Raw genomic sequence first — 23321 nt, forward strand, 5'->3', positions numbered from 1 at the left:
TGCACCTTTGTGAAGATCAACTTTTATGAAATCAGGAGTCAAAGAAATAGTCTGACTTGGTTGCAGCCCATCACTTAACGGTTGCCAGTTACAGAAAACTATTTTGTAGTAACACAACAACCATGTAATATCTCACTGGAAATTAGGACAGCTCTGCAGAAAACTTGAGCAGCTGCTGTGGTATTATAACTTTATAACATGGTCAGTAAATAACTTATCTCCGATGGGTCTTAGAATGGCAGATGTAGCTGTCTCTGGGTTTGCTATTTAGTGCCTTTATTGTTCACACAGCTCCTTCCCTGGCTCTATCCTATTATTGCTGATAGAAACCAAATGACTCTGATACTCTTTGTCTGAGTAACTCTAATAAGTTTGAATCCTTAATTAAACATGGTGAAGATTCACAATAGAAGGTGGCATAAAAGTGAGAAGATTCTCTGAAATCTAAATTGCTTTTTTCTACTCACACAATAAGAAACAAGATTTTTTTGTTGTTGCTGAAAACTCTGCATTTGTTTTTTAAGGAATCTTCTTCTGATACAGCTACCACATTACATTAAATAACCCGGAACTTGCAACCAGATAAATTTTATTTTCAGTAACAGCTCTCTAACCTTGAAATTTCAGCCAAATTCTTTAGTTAAGATATTTGAAAGACAAATAATGTCTTTTTTAAGATTCCCAGCAGCAAAGGTTATGTTTAGAAGCAAATGAAATTTTTTGAAAGTGCACCTGGGCACCTCTAGCCATGAAACTAAGCCAAGAAGAATCATCTGTGACTGTGATTCAAAAGAAGGTTAAACACCTTTCTCAGAAGAAATCACAATTTTGTGTATGAAGTGCCTAGTTTCTGTGAAAAGACACTGGCAGATATCTAATTCCCAAAGACAAAAATACATTAGTGACTAAACAGCAGTCGGAAATTAGAACTAGAAACCCAACCAGAATGATAGCTAGAAACAGTTGAGAGACAACCTCTGAAACTCCACTGTTAATCTGAGAGTGGACAAGAGAGGTGTATTACTGGAAGATGTTACTGGCAAGAGATGACTGCAGTGTCTCAATACTGTTGAGCAACATGGGGTTTAGACAGAAAGAATCAGCCTGATGGAAGACAGCTGAGGTAGAAATAGGGTCCAAGCTATTCACTTGGTGTTTGCTGAGTAGTCCTAGTTAGGCTGAGTGATCTGCAGCATAGAATAGGGTCCCGAGGGTTTTAAGGGTTCTCCAAACTCATGAATCCTCCAGTTCTCTGCCTAATTTCAAGTACTTGAAAGAAAAGTGAAAGTTTGGAGAATAAGAAGAGAAACAAAATTCCTAATAGTAAACTCTGTACTAGATAGGTTAACCTGCTTTTGAGGGAAATTAATATCTCCATTGTTGGTTACAGATGAAGCTGGGAGAAACTAAGCATCAGCACATCTCTCATATGCATAGAAGATGTGTCTTGGACTTTGTAAAGAAGAGAAACTTTACTGGGATTGTAAGCTTCTAAGAAGAAAAAAAATCATGATTTGAAATCTTAGAAGAAGGAGGTTGTTTCTGCAACTACTTTATGGAATAAGAGTGGTGACAACTTAGTAAAGATACTAGAGGGAAAGAGAATGAGTTAGCAAGTCAAGTCGAACAAAAGAGCCATTGGTTCATAGTTCTACCAGGGTAAAAATCAGTTAGTCAGGAAGATAAGGAGGACTAGGATCCATGGACTCTGGGTAGCATCTTATCTTGCTATGATGCAAGAATCAAATGATGAGAATCAAATCATGAGGACAGGGAGGAATAAAAAGAATTTGACAAAATAAAACAAACAAACAAAAATGCCTGGTAAAGGAACTAACTTCTCTTTTTCATCCACTTTCAGGTTGAGGCTGGGGGTTTTTTTTGGTTTTGGTTTTGGTGGATTTTTGTTGTTTGTTTGTTTTTTTTTGAGGTGGTTGTCTATTTGGGTTTTTGGGGTTTTTTTTTTTTTTTTTTTTTTTTTTTTTTTTTTTTTTTTTTCCGTTTTTTTTCTTCTATCTTTTTTTTTTTTTTTTTTTTTGCTGGTTTACTTCTATTCATATCATAGTGCATACAGAAAGCCCAAGCTTAAATAGATTATTTGACTGATATTTTTCAATTTCTCTGCCAACTAACTTGCTATGAAAGATAATGGCCTGCTTGAAAAACTGCTTTTTCAGGCCTCCAACAGGAGCTCCTGTGAAATTGAGAGAGGTCAAAAGAAGTCAGCTGCCATTTTCACTCCCATTTTTTATGGAAATGGGCAACAGATTGGTGAAGACATTGCAAAGGCTCTAAGGCAATCACTCTTTCAATTTGTCCAATATTAGTTTCAATAAGAACTGAGAAGAGAAACAATTGCCAGCAGCCCTTAGTTGATTTGTTAAGACTCACTCTTGTCCACTTCAAATCACCTTTGACATTTACGAGCTCAACTTTGCAAACATCATTTGAGTATTATTATTTTATCTGATGCCTCTGTTATGCCAGTGCCTAAGATGCCATCATGTTAATAGTGATGCATAGGTATCAAGAACACCACTGCTTCTTATGTTCCCACTTTGTGCAAAGCAAGGAAGCTTTTGCTGTTGTATACACACTAAATACCTCTCGTGTTACAAATGCAAGGTATAGGAGTTTGTTAAAATTTATATGTATATATCCAAAATCAGTTTGGAAGAAAAGGGAGATGTAATTTGGCAGACACTCACACTAACTAGCATACTGATAGCAAAATAGCTTTTCCCTGCACCTACATTCTCTTATGCAGAAAACATTTTTTTAGAACCCATAGGGCACACCAAGAAAGTAAATGCTAATAGAGATAATATTTTCATATATACAATAAACAATAAATATAATATAATATAATATAATATAATATAATATATATATTATACTTCAATAATATTAAAATAAATATAGGTTTGTACTCAGCATGCCACAGGTTGCATGCCCACAGTTTTACAGAGTCACAAGAACAAGAAGTAAGGTAAAACCATGCCAAACAAGATAATGGTATTGACAAATATTCCTAGTACACAAATGCTCAATGTGATTTACTCAGTACGAGTCCAGTGCATGCAATTTAGGTGTTGGAAAAAAACATCTATTTGGGTCATAGAGTTTGAGATAGTGTCCAAAAAAGAGAAAAGATTTTATCACTCTGGGAAGGAGGATTTTCAGTAACTCATGTAGATTCTTAAAGAAAAGATGGCCCTTTGCCTGAAGACAAAATTGTACAGTAAGTGCATTCTGCCTATGGTCTCCTGTAAGGCTGAAATTATGGGACTGTCAAAGAAAAGGAAAATTAATTGGAATACAAATGATAGAAAAGTGGCATGGGGAATGCTGAGGGCTACTTTTGGAGACCAGAACAACTGTGTGGGTTTGAAAACATACACTGTATCTGCAATAAATTCTGTATCAGGATACAGAGACAATCAGGATGTTTTTGCCATGTGGGACCCCAGGCAGGCTATGGCACATGCAGTCTAAATAAAATTTAAAAATAAGAAATAAATGGAAGGAAGGAAATTTATTATTTGCCTGAGAGTTCGCACATATCTGTGGGAGAATAATAATGTTTTTAGGAATGCTCCTATGTGAGGGAAAGCTTGATGATAATAGAGTTAAGCTGGACTGAGCAAAATTTCTGTAGTATTCTGTTTGTAGATCCTTTTTGAAATCTTGCTTGCCTCATAAGTTCCTAGTAACAATAACCTTCAGGCATTCTGAAAATGCACTCTTGGAATTACTCTAACATAGGTTCCTACTTGTGTGTTTGAAGAAATATTTAAAAGTTTACTGAAATACTGTAATGTAAAGAGTAAATAAATATGAAATTTGTAGAGCTAATATTAAAAAAAAAGAGGTGAAATCCTTCCCCCTCCTTTTTTACTTGGGTACAGACTAACACATATTCTAAAGAACAAACCATCAAATATCCTCTCTATGTAAGCCACCTCTCATTGGTTGTAAGTAAGCTACAAAATTTCTATTGACTGCACTGTGGAAGGATCAATGCCACTGACACCTTGATATTTGCTCCCACTTTCCATTTACTTTTCACTTGTGACTTTAAAATATAAGTGACAATGAAGCATTGTCTCTATGGTATATAAATGGGAGCTTATTTCCTGCATTTACTCTGGTTTTCCTAAGGGAAAGGGGATTTATAGTTAATAACAAATCCCGTTCCACATTTGGATTATTCCTGTGTATAGTAAAAACTCCTTGAATTTCAAATAATGCCAATTTCCATCTCAGCTGGAGAGGCGGTGGGGACCATGGTGCATGTTTTTTATCTCGGAACTGTAAGTACTGTGGTAGAGGACTTGGCCACGTGTCACCGAGGCTAGTGATAAGCAAACGCTTGCAGAGAGGCCCTTGCTCCCTAATCTTCACAGACCTGTCACCCCACACTACAACAGTCTCCACAGCAGGTGAGCTGCCGTGATCAGCACAAGGCACAGCAGGTCCTGCTGTCCTGCTCTTTGCTGCCTGGGCTCTTCTGTGCAAAAGTAGCATGGAAATGTTCACCAACCTTGCTTGCTATCAGTAATGGATGAGAATATGGAAAATGATCTAATTGATTACCAAGTCTGTCTCTAACACTGTTTTATCAGTTGGCAGCAACTTGCAGAAGGAGCCCAGCAGATAATACTAAATCTACACTCCAACATTACATAACTAAAATCTTCATAGGAAGAGAGAGAGAAATAAATAGAAACACATCCTTTATTTTTTAAAGAAAATATTGCTTATGAAAGCTTTTTGTTTTTTAATAAAGGAAAATTAACAAGAGGATCATACTGAAACTGGAGCGAACAGAGGTTGTTAAAACTATGAAAAACTGAGATAGCAGCAGAGGTATTGTTTAGTTTTTCTACCTCTATATTCCCTCTATTCAATTGTTTTGCCAGGTTTATTTCTGGGACATCCATTATTACACTATCCTAATATACATTTAATCCTAGTACAACTAATTATATTTTCCCTTTAACTAGTATCTTACTCTCTGCCAACAGAATTAAACTTAATGAAATATATCAATATTGAAGACACAAATGATCGCAGTTGCTTTGCCTACAAAATAATTATAACCACTAAAGATCACTCATGTAATGTTCCAGTGATAATGTCTAGAGAAAGGGAACAGCACAGTAGTGATATTCAAGCAGGAACCCAGCACCCCCTAAACCCTGGATTCACTGATAACTTCAGCTGGAACAATTGACAGAGGGGAAATGAATCATTCCCTTTGACAAGAACAAAACCATATTAAAATGTAATAGTTTATTAAACAACTGACTTCAGAAGTTAAATTACTAAATTGCATCTCCATGGGTTTTAAGAAGTACTGTCTGATCACAATAATGGATTGCCTACGAACTTTTATCTTAGCCATCGCCTCCAGAGTTGCTGTATTTAATTATTTAAACATTGTATTAATGAAACATGTTATACTGGTAAGAAAACCACTTTTATCACAGCACATGAAAGAAAAAGAATATGTGGTTTACACTGCACAACTGCATTTGCACCCCCATTGCAAATAACAAAAAGCATCCTCTCCTTGATCCTCTGTTTCCAGCTGCTACGCAGAACTAATTTAATGGCTGCCATTGCTCTTGATTCTGACCTGTTTAAAAAAAATAAAAATAAAAATAGAAACCATTTAAAACATTTTGATGCACCTGTTGTGCTCCATTATGACCCACTGTGATTTCAATTTATGTCACATGAGAACATGCCACTGAAGCACCAGATTGGACCATGTGCAAAAACCCTAGCAGTGCTGGAAATTGATGTCACAGTGCATTTTACAATGCATATCTGTTCACATAAGGCATTGAACACATAAATTAAGATTAAAAAGAAAAGGAAAAAGAAATTAGTCATGGCACGAATGAGGTTAGAACCATTCTGATTTGTACATGTGTCCTTTTGAAACTGGAAACCTTTGCTGCAGAACGAAGACCTCTGTCTTTTGAGTAGTTGAAAACTGAGTTGCAGTAGCAGGTTACCAAATTGTTTTGGTGGATCAGCCACAAGAGGGAAGTAAAACAGAAGTGGGTTTTGGGTGTTTGCTAACATTAGAGTGATACTGTAAACTAAGAAAACTTGGAAAAAAAAATCCATATTCTGGATCTGGTAGGACCTAAAGATGAATGCTTCTGCTTATCTCTGCCCAGTGTTGAAGTTTCTCTCTCAGGTTCTTTTCTGGTCCTATCTTCTCTGGCTGCCATTCTGTCTTTCTCCTTAACCAACTGTCCCAAGAGGGATAAAAGAATTTGGCAAAGTGCTCTGGAGCATGTGAAAGACCAAAACTTAGGTACTTAAATGGAAAATGCAGAAATGAACAAAGTATTAATCATATGAGCTTACAGTTAAGCACCTTTGAGAGCCCTTAAGAAGAGAGACTTGGCTTGGAAATCTGCACTATGAACAACACTCATTGAATAATCATGTTTTGTGAAAAAAAGAATTCAAATGCACTGCAGAATCCTGTACAGAAGAATCCAGCAATGCTTTTTCTTCTTACAAAGCACAAGAAAAAAATATACCTTTGCAAAGCACATTTTGCAGACTTGCAACTTCTTCATTGGAAAAGAGAAAACAATAATATTTCTCTTTATTCCTCTTCCTTACAGTTGTATTGCAAATGTTAATAATTACAAAATCCTGCAAGAACTGCTTGGAGAGCATTTAAAATGCTAAAAATATTTAAAAGGCATTCCTTAACTGCTTAAACAGTGCCTTAAAAATCCAACTGCTATTACGTAGCAACCCTTTACAGCCAGAAGAGCTGATGCACTGTGGATTAAACCAAATAAAAGACATATTTCTCAAAGAAGAAAAACCATAACCACAATCTGAGTTCTGCTTGCAACCAGTGACAATTCCAGTGATGTACTGTCTACTTTTGACTACTGTCCTTAAAACCAGATGTGAGCTATTTGGAGAGCAGATGTCAGAAGAGAATGAGAATGACCAGAAAGCAAGACCTCTGAATGAAGAGTGAGGGCATTGTGGTTATTCTACCTAAAAGTGAAGAAGAATGAGAGAGAAATGATAGCAGCTCAAAGGTATGTAAGGGAAAGTGAATAATCTGTATGACAAGCCCAATGTGGATAGGACAAGAAATAATAGCTTTGAGTCATAGCAAGAGGGATTTGGGTTAAACATTAGGAAAAAAAAATGTAATTGTAAGGAAAGTTAAGCACTAGTGAAGAACACTCACCTCACCTGAGGAGACTGAGGGATCTCCATCCCTGGGAGATTTCAAGAACAAGTCATGCAGGTATCTTTCAGGCACATTCAAGCTCCTGGTATTTACATGGACTGACTGGTGAAGAAAGTCCTTTTTCCTATGTTTCTATGTTATGCTGTATAATACGTACAGATAGTGAGAAATGGTTTGTTTGTGTGAGAGCTACAGAGACCAGACACTTAATGTGTGGAAGCCATTAATGAAAAGCAAGGTTAATGGACCTTCCAAAAATATTCACCCTAATTTCAGGGGGGGGGTGATATCCTATTGCTGAGGGAATCCTGTTCAACTGACAGGAAAAGGACCAGGAAATTAATTCTCCCTGGAAATTTCCTTCTGTGAAGTAGCCAAGGCTGCATCATACAATGACTTTCCCAGGATTGTTCTCCTATATACAAGCATCTGCTAGGAAGTAGCTCAGTGCAGACTGAATAGATGGCATGCTAGTGAATTTGTGCTCCAGGAGGACAGGAAGGAACCTGAAATCTCAGAGGACGGGTTCTGTTGTGCTGTGACAGACCAGTTATTGAGAGTTTCCACTAAGGTCTTCTCTCTGGCTTGAAAGACAAACAGTGCTTTGAGTTCTTCTGCAGACTGAAGCAGAGATTGAGGGGCTGGAAAATGGCCAAGAAAAAGGAATTCTGCAGGGAAAGCATGCCTTATGGAAGACTTGTACTCAGTCAAGACTTCTACTTATCTTTAATGCCCTGCACCTGCCACATGGCATGGAGTATGTGTTATAGTTTCTCTCTTTCTATGGATAAGCCTGGGCTAGAGGAAGAATTTCAACTAAGATTTACCTATTCCTCCCAGGAAAATTGTGGTTTGCCTGGAAGATCAATGAAGTCAGGCTGCCATGGCTGTGAGGGTATGTGGTCTCTGTATGATGTAAAACGTTTTACTAGGATCACTGATTCTATAGATCATGGTACTATACAGGTAGCCTGTGCATAGCAAGTGGTTATTTATCCAGGATTTCTGGGTGGCAGCTCATTGCTCTATATTTATGAATTGTGAATGTCCTGAAATACTGAGCAAATTGCTACTGTCCATGAGTTTTGCTTTGAACAGGAAAACATATCAGTCTTTTTGCAGGGCTATGGAATCAAATTTTTTCAATGCATAATGGCTTTTCACAGAATGTGACTATCAAAGGCAGCTTTGGGCACTGTGGAGAGAAAACCCAGGCAAAAATGTAGTTTAGGATCTCTGAAAACCAACATGTATAAATATATCTGGAGCTGAGAAACTGGTGAGGACCAGCAGAGGATTAGGAGATAATGAGCTTTTTGAGGAAAGCAGTGTGAAGGATATTCTGTTGTCTCTGGTTGTATTCTACTTCTCTGAAGGTAGAATACAACCAGAGAGTCAGAGGAAACTGTGCAGATATTGGAGGAAATCTGCGTCTCTACTCAAGGAAATTAGGTAAGATTGTCCTATTGTAGGGTTGCAAACAAAATTGACAGACTTTCCACGGTCTTGACTCAGGAAGGTGCATTTATTACAATACTAATTTCAGGAAGAACTCCCTGTTAAGAGCATCTTGGTTTCCAATGCACTTTTTGAAACTTGAAGAGCAAACTAACATGAGATCCACTCCATCGACATGGAGTAATGAATGTTGGTGTCATGAGCCCCATCCTGTAACCACACCTGTGGTTCTGGTCTCTTTCCTCTTGCTTCTTTGATTGCACCTTCTTAGATAACCTGAAGAAAAGATGAGAAGGATTCACAGACAGAAAAAAAAGGGTGAGGAGAAGATCTCTCTTTCAATCAGAAAATGCACAAGTGATACAGAGAAGAGGCAAATTTCACACAGGTGTTTGGGCATCTCTGGTTCAAGTGGATCCTCAAACACTCATGTTCCCGTAGACTGGCAGCCTTTGAGGAGTGGCCAAAACAAGTGCAGTGTAACCTTTAATACAAAGCTGGTAGATAGATTGAACAAAATTTTGTCCCCTTAATCATATGAGAAGCTAGAGCAAAAAGTTTCCCTTCACTAGATTTCTTTTATTTTAACACACATAATCAATTCTATCTCCCAAGGATTTTTGTCTCTGCTTTGTTTTGGGACCCTTCTCAGGACTGTTTCTCTCATTTCCTCCTATTCTCCTAGTTCACTTCCTCCTTCACTGAAGCAAAAACCAGTTCATCTTAAACAACATACAACCCCTGCTTTTCCCACTAGAAAACTGCACACTGCATTCATCATGGGCTCTGGTTACACATTTGGGGGCAGGATTTACTTGAATGCCTTTTAACATAACGGGTAGGGAGGGCAGGGTTTTGGAAGATTAGGATCCTGTTTGTCAGTGTACCACAATACTGCTGCTTGAGTCGTGACTGCAAGAGAACTAGGAGTCACCCAGCAATGAGGATCTGAGGCCATATTATTGACAGTTGCCTATGGAGCATGTTGTTCTTTGTGTTCCAGGGAGTAAATAGCACTTTGGGCATCTGCTGACGGCCAGTCCTTCATTCGGGAGAGTGGAGGTGTGATATTACACTTCTGCTTTATCCAACTTGTCCTCCAAGTGGTAAATATGTGTGTGGGGGTATGCACATATGTAAAGAAAACTTAAAATAATATTTGAAGGACTTATAAAATCCAAGGTTCCATAATCTTACTTACTAAAGAGAAAAAGAAATCATAAAACCCCTCCTACATATGAGCAGATAAACAGTGCTGCACTTCAAAATACTCCTGGGATAGAGAAAAGCCGGCTGGTCTTAAATATGCTGACAAAATTACGCTGCCATGAAACAGTGTATTTGAGGACTTCAGCCAGATCAGCTACTCACAATATTCTCCACTTTTGCCAACGTATTATGATATGAGAAAACACCTGTAAATCTTGATGTAAGAATGTACCCTGGGCTATACTCCATTCCAAAAACTTTCAATAGCCAATATATCAAACGCATAGCATACAACATGCCTGAGTGTTAGGAAATGAAGTGCAATTTTCCCTCTGCTCTTAAAAGTAAGGAAGTATTCATCCTCCTCCTTCCCTACCTTTTTCCTGTCCCCTTCAGATCTCCTCTGTTTCAGGGGTTCCCACAATTCTCTCTGACTTCAGCTATCTTTAATCAACTAATTCCAGCAACACTTTTTAATCCAAACCCAAAAGTGATCAGCCAAATTAGAATGGTGGTGGAGCTGGTGGAATTAGATGGACTTTATGGTTTAAAACACAGATGTGTTTTCTGCTAAAAAGCAATATTTATGGCCAAGAAAACCATAAAATCTTTTTTTTTTTCAAGATAGTCAATCTACATTTACTGCCTGGATGTATATTTTTCCTCATTGAAATTATTTGATGGAGGCAACTAAAGAATATTGTATTCATGCTGTGAAAGGAGGATTTGCTGGTATATAGTATTTAGAGCATTAGGGTAAGGTAGGGATATTGCACTGGGAAACACTATTTCTTACTGAAGATTACTGTTGCCTTTGAAACCGGAAGGTAAATGGATGCACTGATCTCCCAGCATTCCGCTATCAGGTACAGATATATCTTAAAATATCACCATAATATCATTCTTCCTATACTTTCTAAGGAGGATTGTCCCTTGAATTTTCTATACACTGCTTTCTTAACCCTTTATATAAACATTCTCCCCAAATTCTCAAAGGTATTATTTAGAGAAAAGTACTTATTGAAATAACATGGCAGGCCTGGCTAGAACAGAGAAAACCAAGAAATTCACAGCTGAGATTGAAACTCCATCTTTGAGACACCCCATTGTGCTTTGTTGCATTTTAATAAGTGTTCATATGACCCTCTGCCAGTTAATTATGGGGATCTTTAGAATTTTGTTCTGGCCCCCTTGCTCTTCACTACTGATGTGCTTCTTTCACTTCTATTTTTAGGGACCTTAAGGTGACTTATCATTGTTAACCTGCTAACACCCAGATCTATTTTGCCATTTTAGCTGATCCTACTAAAACAGCTTTCAGTCTTTTTGTCTTACCTCCCTAAAGTGCAAATTTGGACCTTAACTGAATGTCTTAATAAAAAATAGAGAGAGAGAGAAGAATCACAAAAAATCAGATCCCTTCTCTCCTCCCAAATCCACTAAAAATATCTCTAAGTTTTCAATTCCATTAGATGAAAATCTATTTATAATTTACAGTATGACCAAAAGAATTGGGATAGTGGTAGATCTTCTTTAGCCACATCCTTTAGAGGAGTTGTTGGGTTATTTTTTGTTGTTGTTGTTGTTGTTGTTGTTGTTGTTGTTGTTGTTGTTGTTGTTGTTGTTGTTGTGATGGTTGATTTAATTTGGATTTCCCATTTGAAAATAAAGAGAGATTGTAAGAATGCTCTAAATATTTCTATAAATATTCCTGTTGCCTTACCTCTTTTTTTCCCATTTTAAGGTGCAAAAATCACCTTTTATTCCCTACACAGAAGTAAGAACACTACACATATCTAAGCAATTTTTTATTCAGGGGAGAGAGAAGGAAAAATATCACCAACCAACCAACCAACCAACCAACCAACCAACCAACCAACCAACCCTATGGAAGATAATGTTTCTTAGTACCTCCTGTAGCTGCCTTCTGCATCAAGATTTTGTGGGTTACTTCTGAAAGAAATATGTATTGGAAAAGGAGTTAATTTCCTCTGAAATGTAGTGTGTCACCCATGAGGAAATGCTCGATAAAGTAACGGAACCTCAGGAGGGGACAGAAGTAAAACTAGACATCATTAATGAACAACTAAAATTCTGATTATTTGGAGGTACCTAGAAAAAATGAGGATGGAGACAGTTTTTTTAAACATCATAGACAAACATTGATATTGTTGTACGTGTTTGAAACAATCATCTGAATCTTCTGAGATTTGTCCATCACTAGAGAAATTTAATGAATATTCTTTTAGTAGTGGAATTTTCCCTTTGAATGCAAATAATTTCAAAAGTTTATTTTAAGAATGTTTCATGCTTGTTTTTTGTCAGACAGCTGGTAGATGGAAAGGATTTCAAAAATAAAGAAAATTATATACAATGAATTACCAATTGCAGCAGACACTAGGAGATTAAATGTATTTTTATTGTGAGGACATGATGCTGCTATAACCTAACCTTCTCCACCCCCATCGGGTAAAGAACACTTAATGAAGGAGAGGATGCTTCTATTAATCTGTAATCCATTTCTGGTCTATATAGCATCCATTAGACATTCACTAGTAATTTCTTCCATCTAACCCTTATATTGGAGACAAAAATATTCTTTCAACCTTTAATAAGAAAAGACCGATAAATAGTTGACTAATACACATTTTCTATTTTATTTTTAATATAATCAACAACATTTTGGCACATTTATATTCCCTGTTACTTGGGAGGCCATTATGCATTTTTGTTTAGAAAATCTTTTGAGGCGTGCATTGTCGGGACTTCTGTTCTTTGAGTATCTGTCAAAATTACAAGTGGTTTCCCTGCATGTAGCTTTTTTCTGAGAAGGCCATCCCAGTGGTAGAAATCCCAGTGGTGTGTATGGGTTACAAATAACAAGATTTTATGGTCAATTTTTTCCTACAGTTTCCAAACTTCCTTTTCTCCCCACTCAGGAAATATTAGATTTCTCAGTAGCTGCTTTCATTCTGCCTGTACTCCTAAACAAAGTTAATGCTAGCTTGTTGTTTCTTTAGCTTTGGCCCGAAGCTCATTTTCAGTTTAGACTCAGACACTCGATCAGCTACTTAGATTGTTTTATTAAATTTTTATTTAAAACAATAATTGTAAGAAGAATACATTCTTATAGTGGAGAAAACATCCTTAATGCTAAGAAAGCCCCTGATTTTCTTTTTTGTGAACAAGAAATGCAACTTTCTGTAAGCCTGAAACATTACCAAATGAAGGGCTAAGGAATGACATTAGTTTAAACATTCTGTTACTTTAGAGAATTTCATCAGTAAGCCTATCACTAACTTTTCTCTTTTAAAAAAAATAAAAATCTAGCTTTGAGTTTTGCTTTTATTATATCTAAGGAGATTGGGTAAAAATATCCCAGAGTAAAGGCAATTCTTCTCCTTAACCCTGTAGGACTGTGAACACAATGAGTTCCTATGCTCATACATGCTGACAGGATATTACCGCTTTCCTTTGATATATAATTTTATAGTATCTGCTGCTAGTCAATTGCCCTTTGATATGCAATTTTATAGTATCTTCTCCCAGTTTTTTAGACCTTTTTTATTGGTGTTGGTCAAATCAGGTGTATAAAGCAAGAACATCAGTACAAGGAGTTTGAGTTGAATGAGAATGAGTTGTCTATTAATTCTGCTGACAGGTTCCAAGTCCAGTGTTATGACAGAATTCTGCCACCTTTTTCCCCAAGTTTGTTAGCTAGTTTTCTCTTGGCCAAAGGGCCAATCTTTCAAGCTCCAATCTTGCAGTCAGATTTTCATGTGTGGGATCCTATTGACCTCAGCAAGTTTTTAAGCAGATACTAACATTGGACAGCCATGAATTTGTTCCAGGAGAATTTCCTGAGACAATCAGCTGTGAAGTTTCTGACAAATTCAGATAGGCTGGAGATCAGCAAATGCACAGGTCATGCACGTTTTAGTCACAGTAACAATACTTGCCCATGTGGCTTTGGTGGGGCCCTGGAACTCTGGTGACAGTGTTCTCCATTCCTCTCTCTCATTCTCTGGATTTTTACAAAGATATTTACACATGCATACATACATACATAGATACATATATATATACATGTATATACATGATATATATACACTAGCATCATGGAGCCAATTTATATACCTGTATATGTATAATAACAAGTAAACACTCATCTCCTGAGTGTGTTTATCGAATTTCCTATTTGTTATATATTCTCTGTTTGAGATCTGTTTCTTCCAAGGGCTTCTGGGCATGCATATGACTTATCTCAGTCATGTCACCTCATTCAGATAAAGAAAAAAAAATGAGAGAAAAATGAAAGAACTTGGAAGTACTAAGTCTTTTGCATTAAAATTTTTACACATAGGTAAATCTATTACATGATGCCCAGATACATGTTTTTTTGGTTCAATTTGCTTTGGTTTATTTATTTTGGTTTGTTGCTTTTTAGTTGTTTGTTTGTTTGTTTTTTTCAATTATAATGAAATATAGTTAGGTTATATAAGAAAAGAGCTCTAAGAAGTCCACTGACAGCAACCTTATATGTCTATCAGAGAATGAAGTCTTTGTTTCTGGACTTTAGGCTGATTTTTTACAGTTTTCCTTCTGTGGAAGTGATAAATGCAAAACTAACTTCCAAAACTCACTCTCCTCTTTTACTTATCCAGAATATGACTGCCAGATATAGCTCTAATAAATCTACCTACAAAAGGAACTCTGATTTCCTAAGAGTACCAGAATAAAGTTTGCATTGATTCCTGGTTAAATACAAGAGCTAGATAATTAATAAAAAAGCTACCTAGAACAGTAAGCACCTTCTGGAGTTAAGATTATTTTACTTTACCGTAATGAATATCACTTGTTTAAAAAGTAGTACATACTCACAAATAAAGAAACAATACTTCTGTTAATTTCCTTGAGTATTTTACATAAAAATCTCGTATATTTCCAACCCATGTACATGTAACCATTTATTTTACCTATTTTTGATTTCAACTCAGCTATTGACATAATGTAGAATTCTCTGTGCAACAAAAATCTTGCCAGGACTGTGAGTTCTGACATAAATGAACTGGGATATTCTGTCATAAAATACTGAGTTTAGCTTATCTTAAAACTTGAATTTATTTGTTAAAATGAGATGATAGTAAATATGAAGTTGGAACTAATTTTTGTAAACTCTGATTAAAGTGCAGAGGTGGTAACTTGGAAAACTTCCCAATCATACCTGAGGGGTGAAGCAGGAGGATTAGAGATACTGAGTGAAAACCCACAGAACTGATAATTTTCCCCACTGAATCCCTTTAAAAAGCAGTAGCTCTTGTTTCTTATAAATTTAGCAGCTTTATAGTTTCTTTACAGCCTCAATTTTTTAAACTAAATGTGACACCACTACAGAGAGGTTCTTTAGGTTGTTCCTAAACTCCATTTAACTGTGTAAATATCTCTGAATAACAAAACATGCCGGGCTAGATCCTGCCAGGTGCAGGGAATCCCGTAGCGGTTTATCAAGGTGAATGTATGTTATGTTGCTGAAACTTAAATATGGCCTACCCTCCCTTACCTGGGTCAATGAGTCATCATTTTTTTACCTCTTTTCCTCCAAACTTTGGTTGGATCTGTCTTCATTCTCCAACTTTTTTTTTTTTTTTTTTAATTTTTTTTTTTTTTTTTTTTTTTTTTTTTTTAAATTTTTATTTTATTTATTTAATTAAAGCTAGGAAGAAACAGAATTTTCAAGTCACAAAACTCTACCATGCAAGGATCTGTTTTACCAGGGGCTGCATCCCTGGTCGTTTTGGAGATTCAGAAACTGATGAAAGGTGTGGAGTTGAAGTAACATATGAAAGCTGGCAACAAAACTTGCTAAGCTGAGCAGAGAGTAACTGACCATCCACATTCCATAACACTTTGCTGAACAATTTGCTGTTACTAACATCACCTACCACAAAGGCACATTCCACACAAAAATCAGAATTTTGTGTTTGCAAATCACCATGAAGATATAAATTTGCATGTGATGTCAGTGCTCTATAAAACATACTATTTTATAATTTTTTTTGTTAAGGATTTTTTTTTTTTGAGTTATAATTGTAGTCTACCCTACTAAGAAAACAGGACATTATCTATATTAAAATAAGGTGTTAGCAAAACTAAAATTTGCCCTTTGTTTAAGGTAAATTTTATGCTATTTTTATTTCCCAATAAAAACCTTCCCCCCCCCCCCCCAAAAAAAAAAAAAACCCAAACCAAACAAACATAGGGGATATGAAAGCACAGCTATATCAGAGAAATGCACTTTTGAGGAGTAAGTTTGCATCATAAGGAGTCTTTCAGAGGTCTTGGTGCCCTGTCCAAAAGATGGTCCAGAGGCTAAAACAGAGGTCATTCCCCAATGCCAACACCTCCTCCATATGATGGGGTAGCAGCAGCAAGGAAAGTGCTGTACATTCACTCCCGTAATGCAAACTGGCTTTAAGGTAAAAACTAATATTTAGAGAAAAAAATATTTGCTGATATTCCCCATGCCAAACATGCTGCAGCTGTATCTGCAAGGCATGTGAAGATAGTAAAGCAGCCAGACTCTTTCCTAAGAGTGTTTTTATTTTTATTTTTTTACTAACTGTAACGTGCGGCTGCTTTTCTGCCTAAACATCTCTAAAGGGCTGTGAAAATTGAAGTCCTTCAAAGCTATTTAATGTTTCCTCAGATTCACAATAAAATTCTGCATTACAGATCTCCTAGTAAAATCTCTGAAGCATTGCAAGCGGTACTTACATAATTTTCTGTTAAGTCAGTATTTGTGTATTCAACATCTAGAAAATAAGGAAAGTGAATGTGGATAGAGAAGGGAAAAAACAAAGGCGAAGGGGGAAGGGGGCGGGAGGGAAGGGGGTGGGGGGGAATAGACAAACCCTACCCTGAAACAGCCATGCAGCTATTAAACATATGCCAAAGTAAACAATAGTGTGAGGGTCTGCCATAGCTTTGCCCTGCAGGTAGACGGCAGGCGGCACAGAAGGAAAGCAAATGGCAAGGAAAAGAGAAAGACTGTACAGGATGTGGATGAGATGCCGAGCCCTGAGAGCATGAACGGCCTGATTGTGATCCTCAAGTCACACCATCAGCCATGCAAAACAGGACATACCTTTCTGGCTTGCTGGTTCTGTCGGCTGAAACAAAGCAGTCCCATTCTCAGCGGGAGGCCAAATCAAAATGAAATTTTATTTAGTCTGCACTGTCCCCAGATTGGGTTTCAGAATGACTGCTTTAGGAGATAGCATGGATGTGGCTGATGCATGCTTTGCATATGAAACTGCAATAGAGGGGGGAAAAAAAATCTACATAATCAAAAAAATCTGTGCCGTGTGGATGGCAAAAACCCCTGGACGTCAGTGAAGCTGCTACAAAGGATGTTTTAAAAAATGACCTTCTTGAAAAAAAATTGCACATTGCTGCTTTGCAATACTATTTTCAATAAATACCTAATAGATCTGTTTGCATGTAATTATTCAGAAGCTGCCCTGAAAGACTGAAATATCAAATAATTTTTCTTTTCTTTTCTTTTCTTTTCTTTTCTTTTCTTTTCTTTTCTTTTCTTTTCTTTTCTTTTCTTTTCTTTTCTTTTCTTTTCTTTTCTTGTTTAAATCATGGAACAGAATTACAGTTTGGAAACAAATGCAGAGAAAATGTGTATCTCAAGAGGATTTCTGTTTCTTGCAGTGGCTAGGAGTGACTTCACCTCAAAATCCTTGTCAATTTAATTTTTAAGTCCCTGATTCCTAGAGTACCTAAAAAAATGCCCACTGCAGTAAAGAACATCTGCTTTTTGTACCACTGATCTAATGCATTCCACCTTGCACTTTTAAGAAAGGACCCATTCTTTGATTAGACACACTTAATTTTACAGACTATTAATAAATAAAAAAGATCATCAACTGATCACACAGTATTTTCATTAGAAGTTAGAAATAACTTACAAAAGCAAGGAATAGTCTGCAGAAAATGCAGGGCATACACCGTGTAATGCCTTTGTTGTCAGTTATGCTGCAAATGAGATTTTTCAAATAGGATTTGCAGAGGCAGGGCAGTGATCAGCACAGTGCAACATCCAGGAAAGGGAAGTTGAGCACAGTATTCTATGAAACAAGGGGGCAGAAGGGAGTCTGTTTGTAGATACATATTATTATCCATAGAAAACACTTATCACTGCTTGATTTTGCTACACCAGCTACTTGGAAGTAGGTGATACCAATAATTTTGTAAGTGCACATCTGTGTGGGAATGTGTGTTTGTATTTATCTGTGTGCAGGGCATGTAAGCCTGTAGTCTGTGCACATGTGCATGCTTGATGGTTACACTGTAAAAGACATCCTTACAATGTAAAAGACAAGCAAAAGGCAGCACAAACAATACATGTTTTCAATTGACAGATATTTCTCTGCCGGGACAAGCAGTGCTAATGTTGTGCTCTATATAGATTATAGACAGCTAAAGAATGGGATGGAAAAAAACCCAAAATCCCCCCAAATACCATAAAATCTTTCAGAATGCATAAATGCAAGATCCCAAATAAACAATATAGATAAAAACTTGCAGCAATAATGAGATACAGTGCAAATCATTCACACAATGTGCTTTCACACTGCGATGACGGAAGTCACTGACAACAATGCAACCATGTGCAGATACTCCTTGGAGAAACAGTTGAGCAAATTTTGTAATTCTGTCTCTAGTGCTTTGCAGCCTGAGTTTGAGACTTGCTGGAACAAATAATGTGAAAATATTGATGTTTTAAAAATTAAGCATTGAACATCATGGAAGGTAACTTCATAATGAGTTCTCCTATTGCTATTTAAAGCTAGAAATCCATAAGGAGCACAGTGAAAAATATAACATTTGTTCTCCTTATGTCTTGGAACAACTGTTTTTATATTTGTAATCATCCTAACTATTGTTCCAAACAAGATATTCAGATAGTCCCTAGCTTCGTCCTTTATCTTATTTATTCTGATGCATATCTTATAGCAAAGCTTCATCTGTATTGAATTAATTTGATTTTTTTTTTGAGTGTTATTATTTTTATAAATGCTGTTTTTTTTTCCCCTCACAGAACTTCCCACTTTAGGGAAAAAGCAAGATGTGATTGCTTTAAAAATAGAAGACCAAATACATAGCTAGTATTCCCAAAATTCAATGCACCTGGCATTCACTTTATACCTAATAAGCATCCGTGAATATGCAAATGTTCAATGTCTCTAGTAACCTCATTAATTTATTCCTCAGGCAATCAAAGAATGTGAACCAGTCCTCTGCTACTAATACTGGAAGTGGTACACTGTTCAGCATTGCTAGAATAATCTGAAAGCACATTCTGCATATTGAAACACTGTTTCATCTTTCTTCCTTCCTTTGCCACTGTAATTCAAACAAAGACTTCCTACCTCAGTTTACATAGCTGACAGCAAAAGTTGAAAAATGCCAAAAAATAATTAAGACATATTATTATATCTGTATTATCGCTCTCTCTCTCTCTGTACATATATATATGTATCCATGTGCACACATGCACAGTGGGAAGATAAATAGTTTAAAGACATCTCAACAGAATTCCAGTTTGAAAACCACCTGAGTTTTCTTACTTATTTATTTGGAAAAGGTGAAGCTTTAGCAGGATGGAGGAGTAAGGGAAAAATGACCTGCCTCCTACTCTGCAGAGCAGCTGAATAATCTTTTCCTTTGCCCACATTAAAAGCCCTGAATAATGTTTATAAAATGTTAGGGAATCCCGGTAGGTTTCCTATTTAACAAGCCATGTATGACAAATCACAGTGTAATGTACTACGTTCTTAATCTTTAATTAGAATGTGAATATCTGTGCGAGAACGCAGTTAACTTTGACACATTAAATCTTCTGGTTAAAGTGCCTTACAGGAAGTGCAAAGATGAAACACTGCAACAATCTACTGCCTCTCTCCATTCACCCAGACAGTTGGGGAAGGATGATAACATCTTGTAATACCTGCTCTGTAGTAATTAATCGCTGTGGTATTTAGGACCATTCAAGTAGACAAATATGACAGAGACAGGGACAATTAGGAACCTTGTTCAAGCTACATTAACTTTTCCAGCTATTACAACACAGCAGCTCAAGTTTGCTTGTAAAAGCTGCAGAGGGATTGTTATGCATTAGCCGTGCGATTATTAATGAAAGAAAAGGAGAATTGTGTTTATTGTAGTTTGAAAATTGCAAATAAATTTCAATTATCTGCTATGTCATTTTGTTAAACACGCATTCTGGAAATGCCTTTGTACTCTAAATCATGAGCTACTTAGAGCAAACTAATACTAGAAAGCCTTTGGGAGATAAAAAGTCAATATTTTTGTTGATCTGGCCTTCTTTCTTGTTGAAACCAGAGACAGACAGAGCTACCTGGAGATATTTCAGATAGTTAGTGAACCCCACAGACACTGGCATTCATCCTGAATCTGTGTACCAACAGGCAGTCAGATCAGAATTTGACACATCACTGGTGGAATGTGAGTTCTGCTCCACAAGAATAAGAAAGCTCAACTCCCTTACTGATGGCACACATGAAGTGCACACAGGTAGATAGGCAATGGTGTGGGGAGAAAGCCCTTCAGAAAGCCTTTTGCCTCTTTCCTATTATTGCCATGGTCATCAGCAGGACAGACCGAATGAAACTCAGGGAAAACCTTTGGGACTTAATATGGATTAAATATTGTAAAGGTTACTCACTCTGCTTCACTTCTGTATCAGTAAAGGAGCACTAAATGAACTGCAGAGTTTAAAGATTATGTTTTAAGTACATGTTTGAGACAGCATAATTTGCCATTGCGATTTGGTACCACATGAACACATATCTCTTTTTAGTATTAAAGGAGGACTGTCAGAAAACAACAGAACAGGGCAAACATTGCAAAGACTATTGCATGAATATTCACTTGGTGGCTGTTTTCTTAAAAAAAAAAATAAAATAAAATCACCTAAACCTGTGGCCCTTTTATGTTCACTTTATATGAATATTTGAACTAGAGTTTCTTAGTAGCATGAATGCATTCAGAAAGCTAATTTGAAAGTCATACGTGCAAGTGTTTGTGGAAAACGAATTCTAAATTTGCATGTGCAAATATTTGCACTGGGTATGCTGTCGTCTTCCCCCAGTCAGGGAGCAGCAGCGCTGCCACGTGTCTCGCCCCACCAATCCTTCCCAAGGAACCCAGCTTGAGTTTCAAATATTGTGTCAAATTTGCCCAGTGAACTTGTTTATGATCAAGCCCCAAAGTAGAAAAAAAGAGAAGTGTTAAAAGTGTATGAAATGTACTTGAACAACAAATGTTTGCAGCGACGGGAGATGCGTAGCTGGGCATTTCAAAAGCAGGAACAGAGGCATATTGGCACAAAACAGAGTTTGCTAGTAAGTGTTCACTCACTTCTGGTATGACTGCTTTTACCTCCTCTTTCCTTCCAGAGGGTGAAAACAAAACTGAGGGGTAAAAAAACCCAGTCCAGACAGGGAAATATTTTGTACTAATCTTCTCAGTTTATGGTCAATCTATTGAAATATTACCCTTTGAATTCAAAACATTTGTGAATTTTTTTCTGAAGGAGTAAGAAGGGTCTCCACCATTTATTTGAAGATGGATTTTTTTTTTTTCTTTTCAATTTTGGTAGTTGCAAAGTACATTGCCTCACACATGCCATTTTCTGCAACCTACATCATTGTAGTCTAGAAATAAAAAGAAAAGCCAGCTTAGCCCAGCAGAAATCTGCATCCCCACCCCAGAATCCGTTGTCACAAAATGAAGGAGGGAGGGGGCTGGGGTGGTGGGGGGGAAGGGAGGAAAGCAGCTCAGTGCACAGCAACAATTCCCCCTCTCAGCTGAGCTGCAATGATGTCAGCTTTCTGATTACAAACTGCTTATTTATGCTTCAACAGCTGCCAAGAGCAGCAAATAAGTGGCTAAAAGAGTGTCTAGACCAGGCATTCAGGCCTCTATTGTTTGCTGGTTGTTACCTGGTTGACAGCGATGGGTACAGCTGCCTGGTGTGAAAGAGAGCAAGGGATGGGGAGGCAGTGATTGACAGAAGGGCCCTCGGGGTCAGGCACAGCCAGCCCCGATGGCCCCATGGCTTTATGTTCCCCAGTCTAAAGGGAAAGCGATGGCTCTGCCTAGAGGTTGGAGGTGAAAGGAAATGTTTGAGGGTAATGAAAAAAATCCTTTAGCCAAATTTGTGATCATGAACAGTTACTCTGGGGAATTTAAGACCAAGTGTTAGGCAGTTTTCTCTATATACAGAAATTGTTATTGGTAACCACCACATGTGTTACATGTACATGGGTAAAAATGTATCTTTGTGCAGTCCTTCTCATAGGAGCTTAAAACTGCCAGTGGTTTTATTCTTATTTAAGTTAAAACTAATAATGCTGCTAAACCTGGTACTATGCCCTATGCAGAAATTCTGTTTGAGGGCTAGCTTTAAAGGCATCCCCAAGCTTTTCTGAAAAATATTCAGGTGTTTGGGAGGCAAAAAATAAATATTCAGATTAGACAATCATCTATCAAAAGCTCTCATACATTTAGTGAGTTTTGCTCTATACACTTATATTTTGGAGAGACGGTGGCTCTAAAAGCAACTCAGTGGGAACAGCTGAACAGTGAGCAGGCTGACCAAAAACCAAAAACCAAAAACCATAAAACCTCTTTCTTTAGTCAATATAGAGATGTCCTCAGTCTGGTTTTGATCTCACAGATGTTAGTGTGGTCCAGGCATAATCCTACTGGAGTCAAAGGAGTGACATTGATCCAAGCGAACTGCAGTCACTGGCAGGCTGACTGAATTTCTCACCTCCACCCCACGGTAGGATACTGCTCAGCAAAAAAGACAAAATCTCTCAGAAGTTTTAAAGGGATGAAGCCAGTGAATCTTTTTTAATAGAACAACAAAACCAGATTCAAAAAGTCTTTGTACAATATGCAAAAACTATGTAGATACAGTGTACTCTGGCAAAAAAAAAATGAAACCTTTATGCTCACTAGCAGGTCTACTGCTATCTTTGTCCAAACACATGAAGATTAAGTTGCTGGGGCAGTCATGTACAGAATTAATCTTACTTTCCTGTTCGGCATTTTCTGACACCAGGCAAAGTCCCATGCCAAGGAAAAAAGTTAATTTTCAGAGCTTGTTACATATGACAGAATTATTAAATGTTTTATGACCATATGGTATATTTTTTTTTACTGTAATTTTTGAAAGAGAGTATAATTAACAAATGAGTAACCTTTCTCAGTGAAAGATAAGAAAACACTATAAAATAGTCTGGATGTCACTAGCAGCTAGAGAGGTAAAAGTACAGCAGAGCACCTGAGTAGCAGAAGCTTAGTTTTG

At 37.0% G+C, this 23321-nt stretch overlaps 1 protein-coding gene across 1 annotated transcript in view; it reads right to left on the reverse strand.

Annotated features, from left to right (window-relative positions):
• Positions 1–8805: 8805 nt before the first annotated feature.
• Positions 8806–23321, reverse strand: part of LOC310906158 (uncharacterized protein) — a gene marked incomplete at its 3' end in the record, with an annotated part of 170238 nt that continues 155722 nt past the window's right edge. The window contains exon 5 of the mRNA XM_083855220.1: positions 8806–8980. Within this exon, the coding sequence (XP_083711346.1) occupies positions 8806–8980 (175 nt within the window). The remainder of the gene's footprint in view (positions 8981–23321) is intronic.

This window comes from Zosterops lateralis, assembly GCF_965231275.1.
Source record: "Zosterops lateralis genome assembly, chromosome: 2".
Taxonomy (NCBI): domain Eukaryota; kingdom Metazoa; phylum Chordata; class Aves; order Passeriformes; family Zosteropidae; genus Zosterops; species Zosterops lateralis.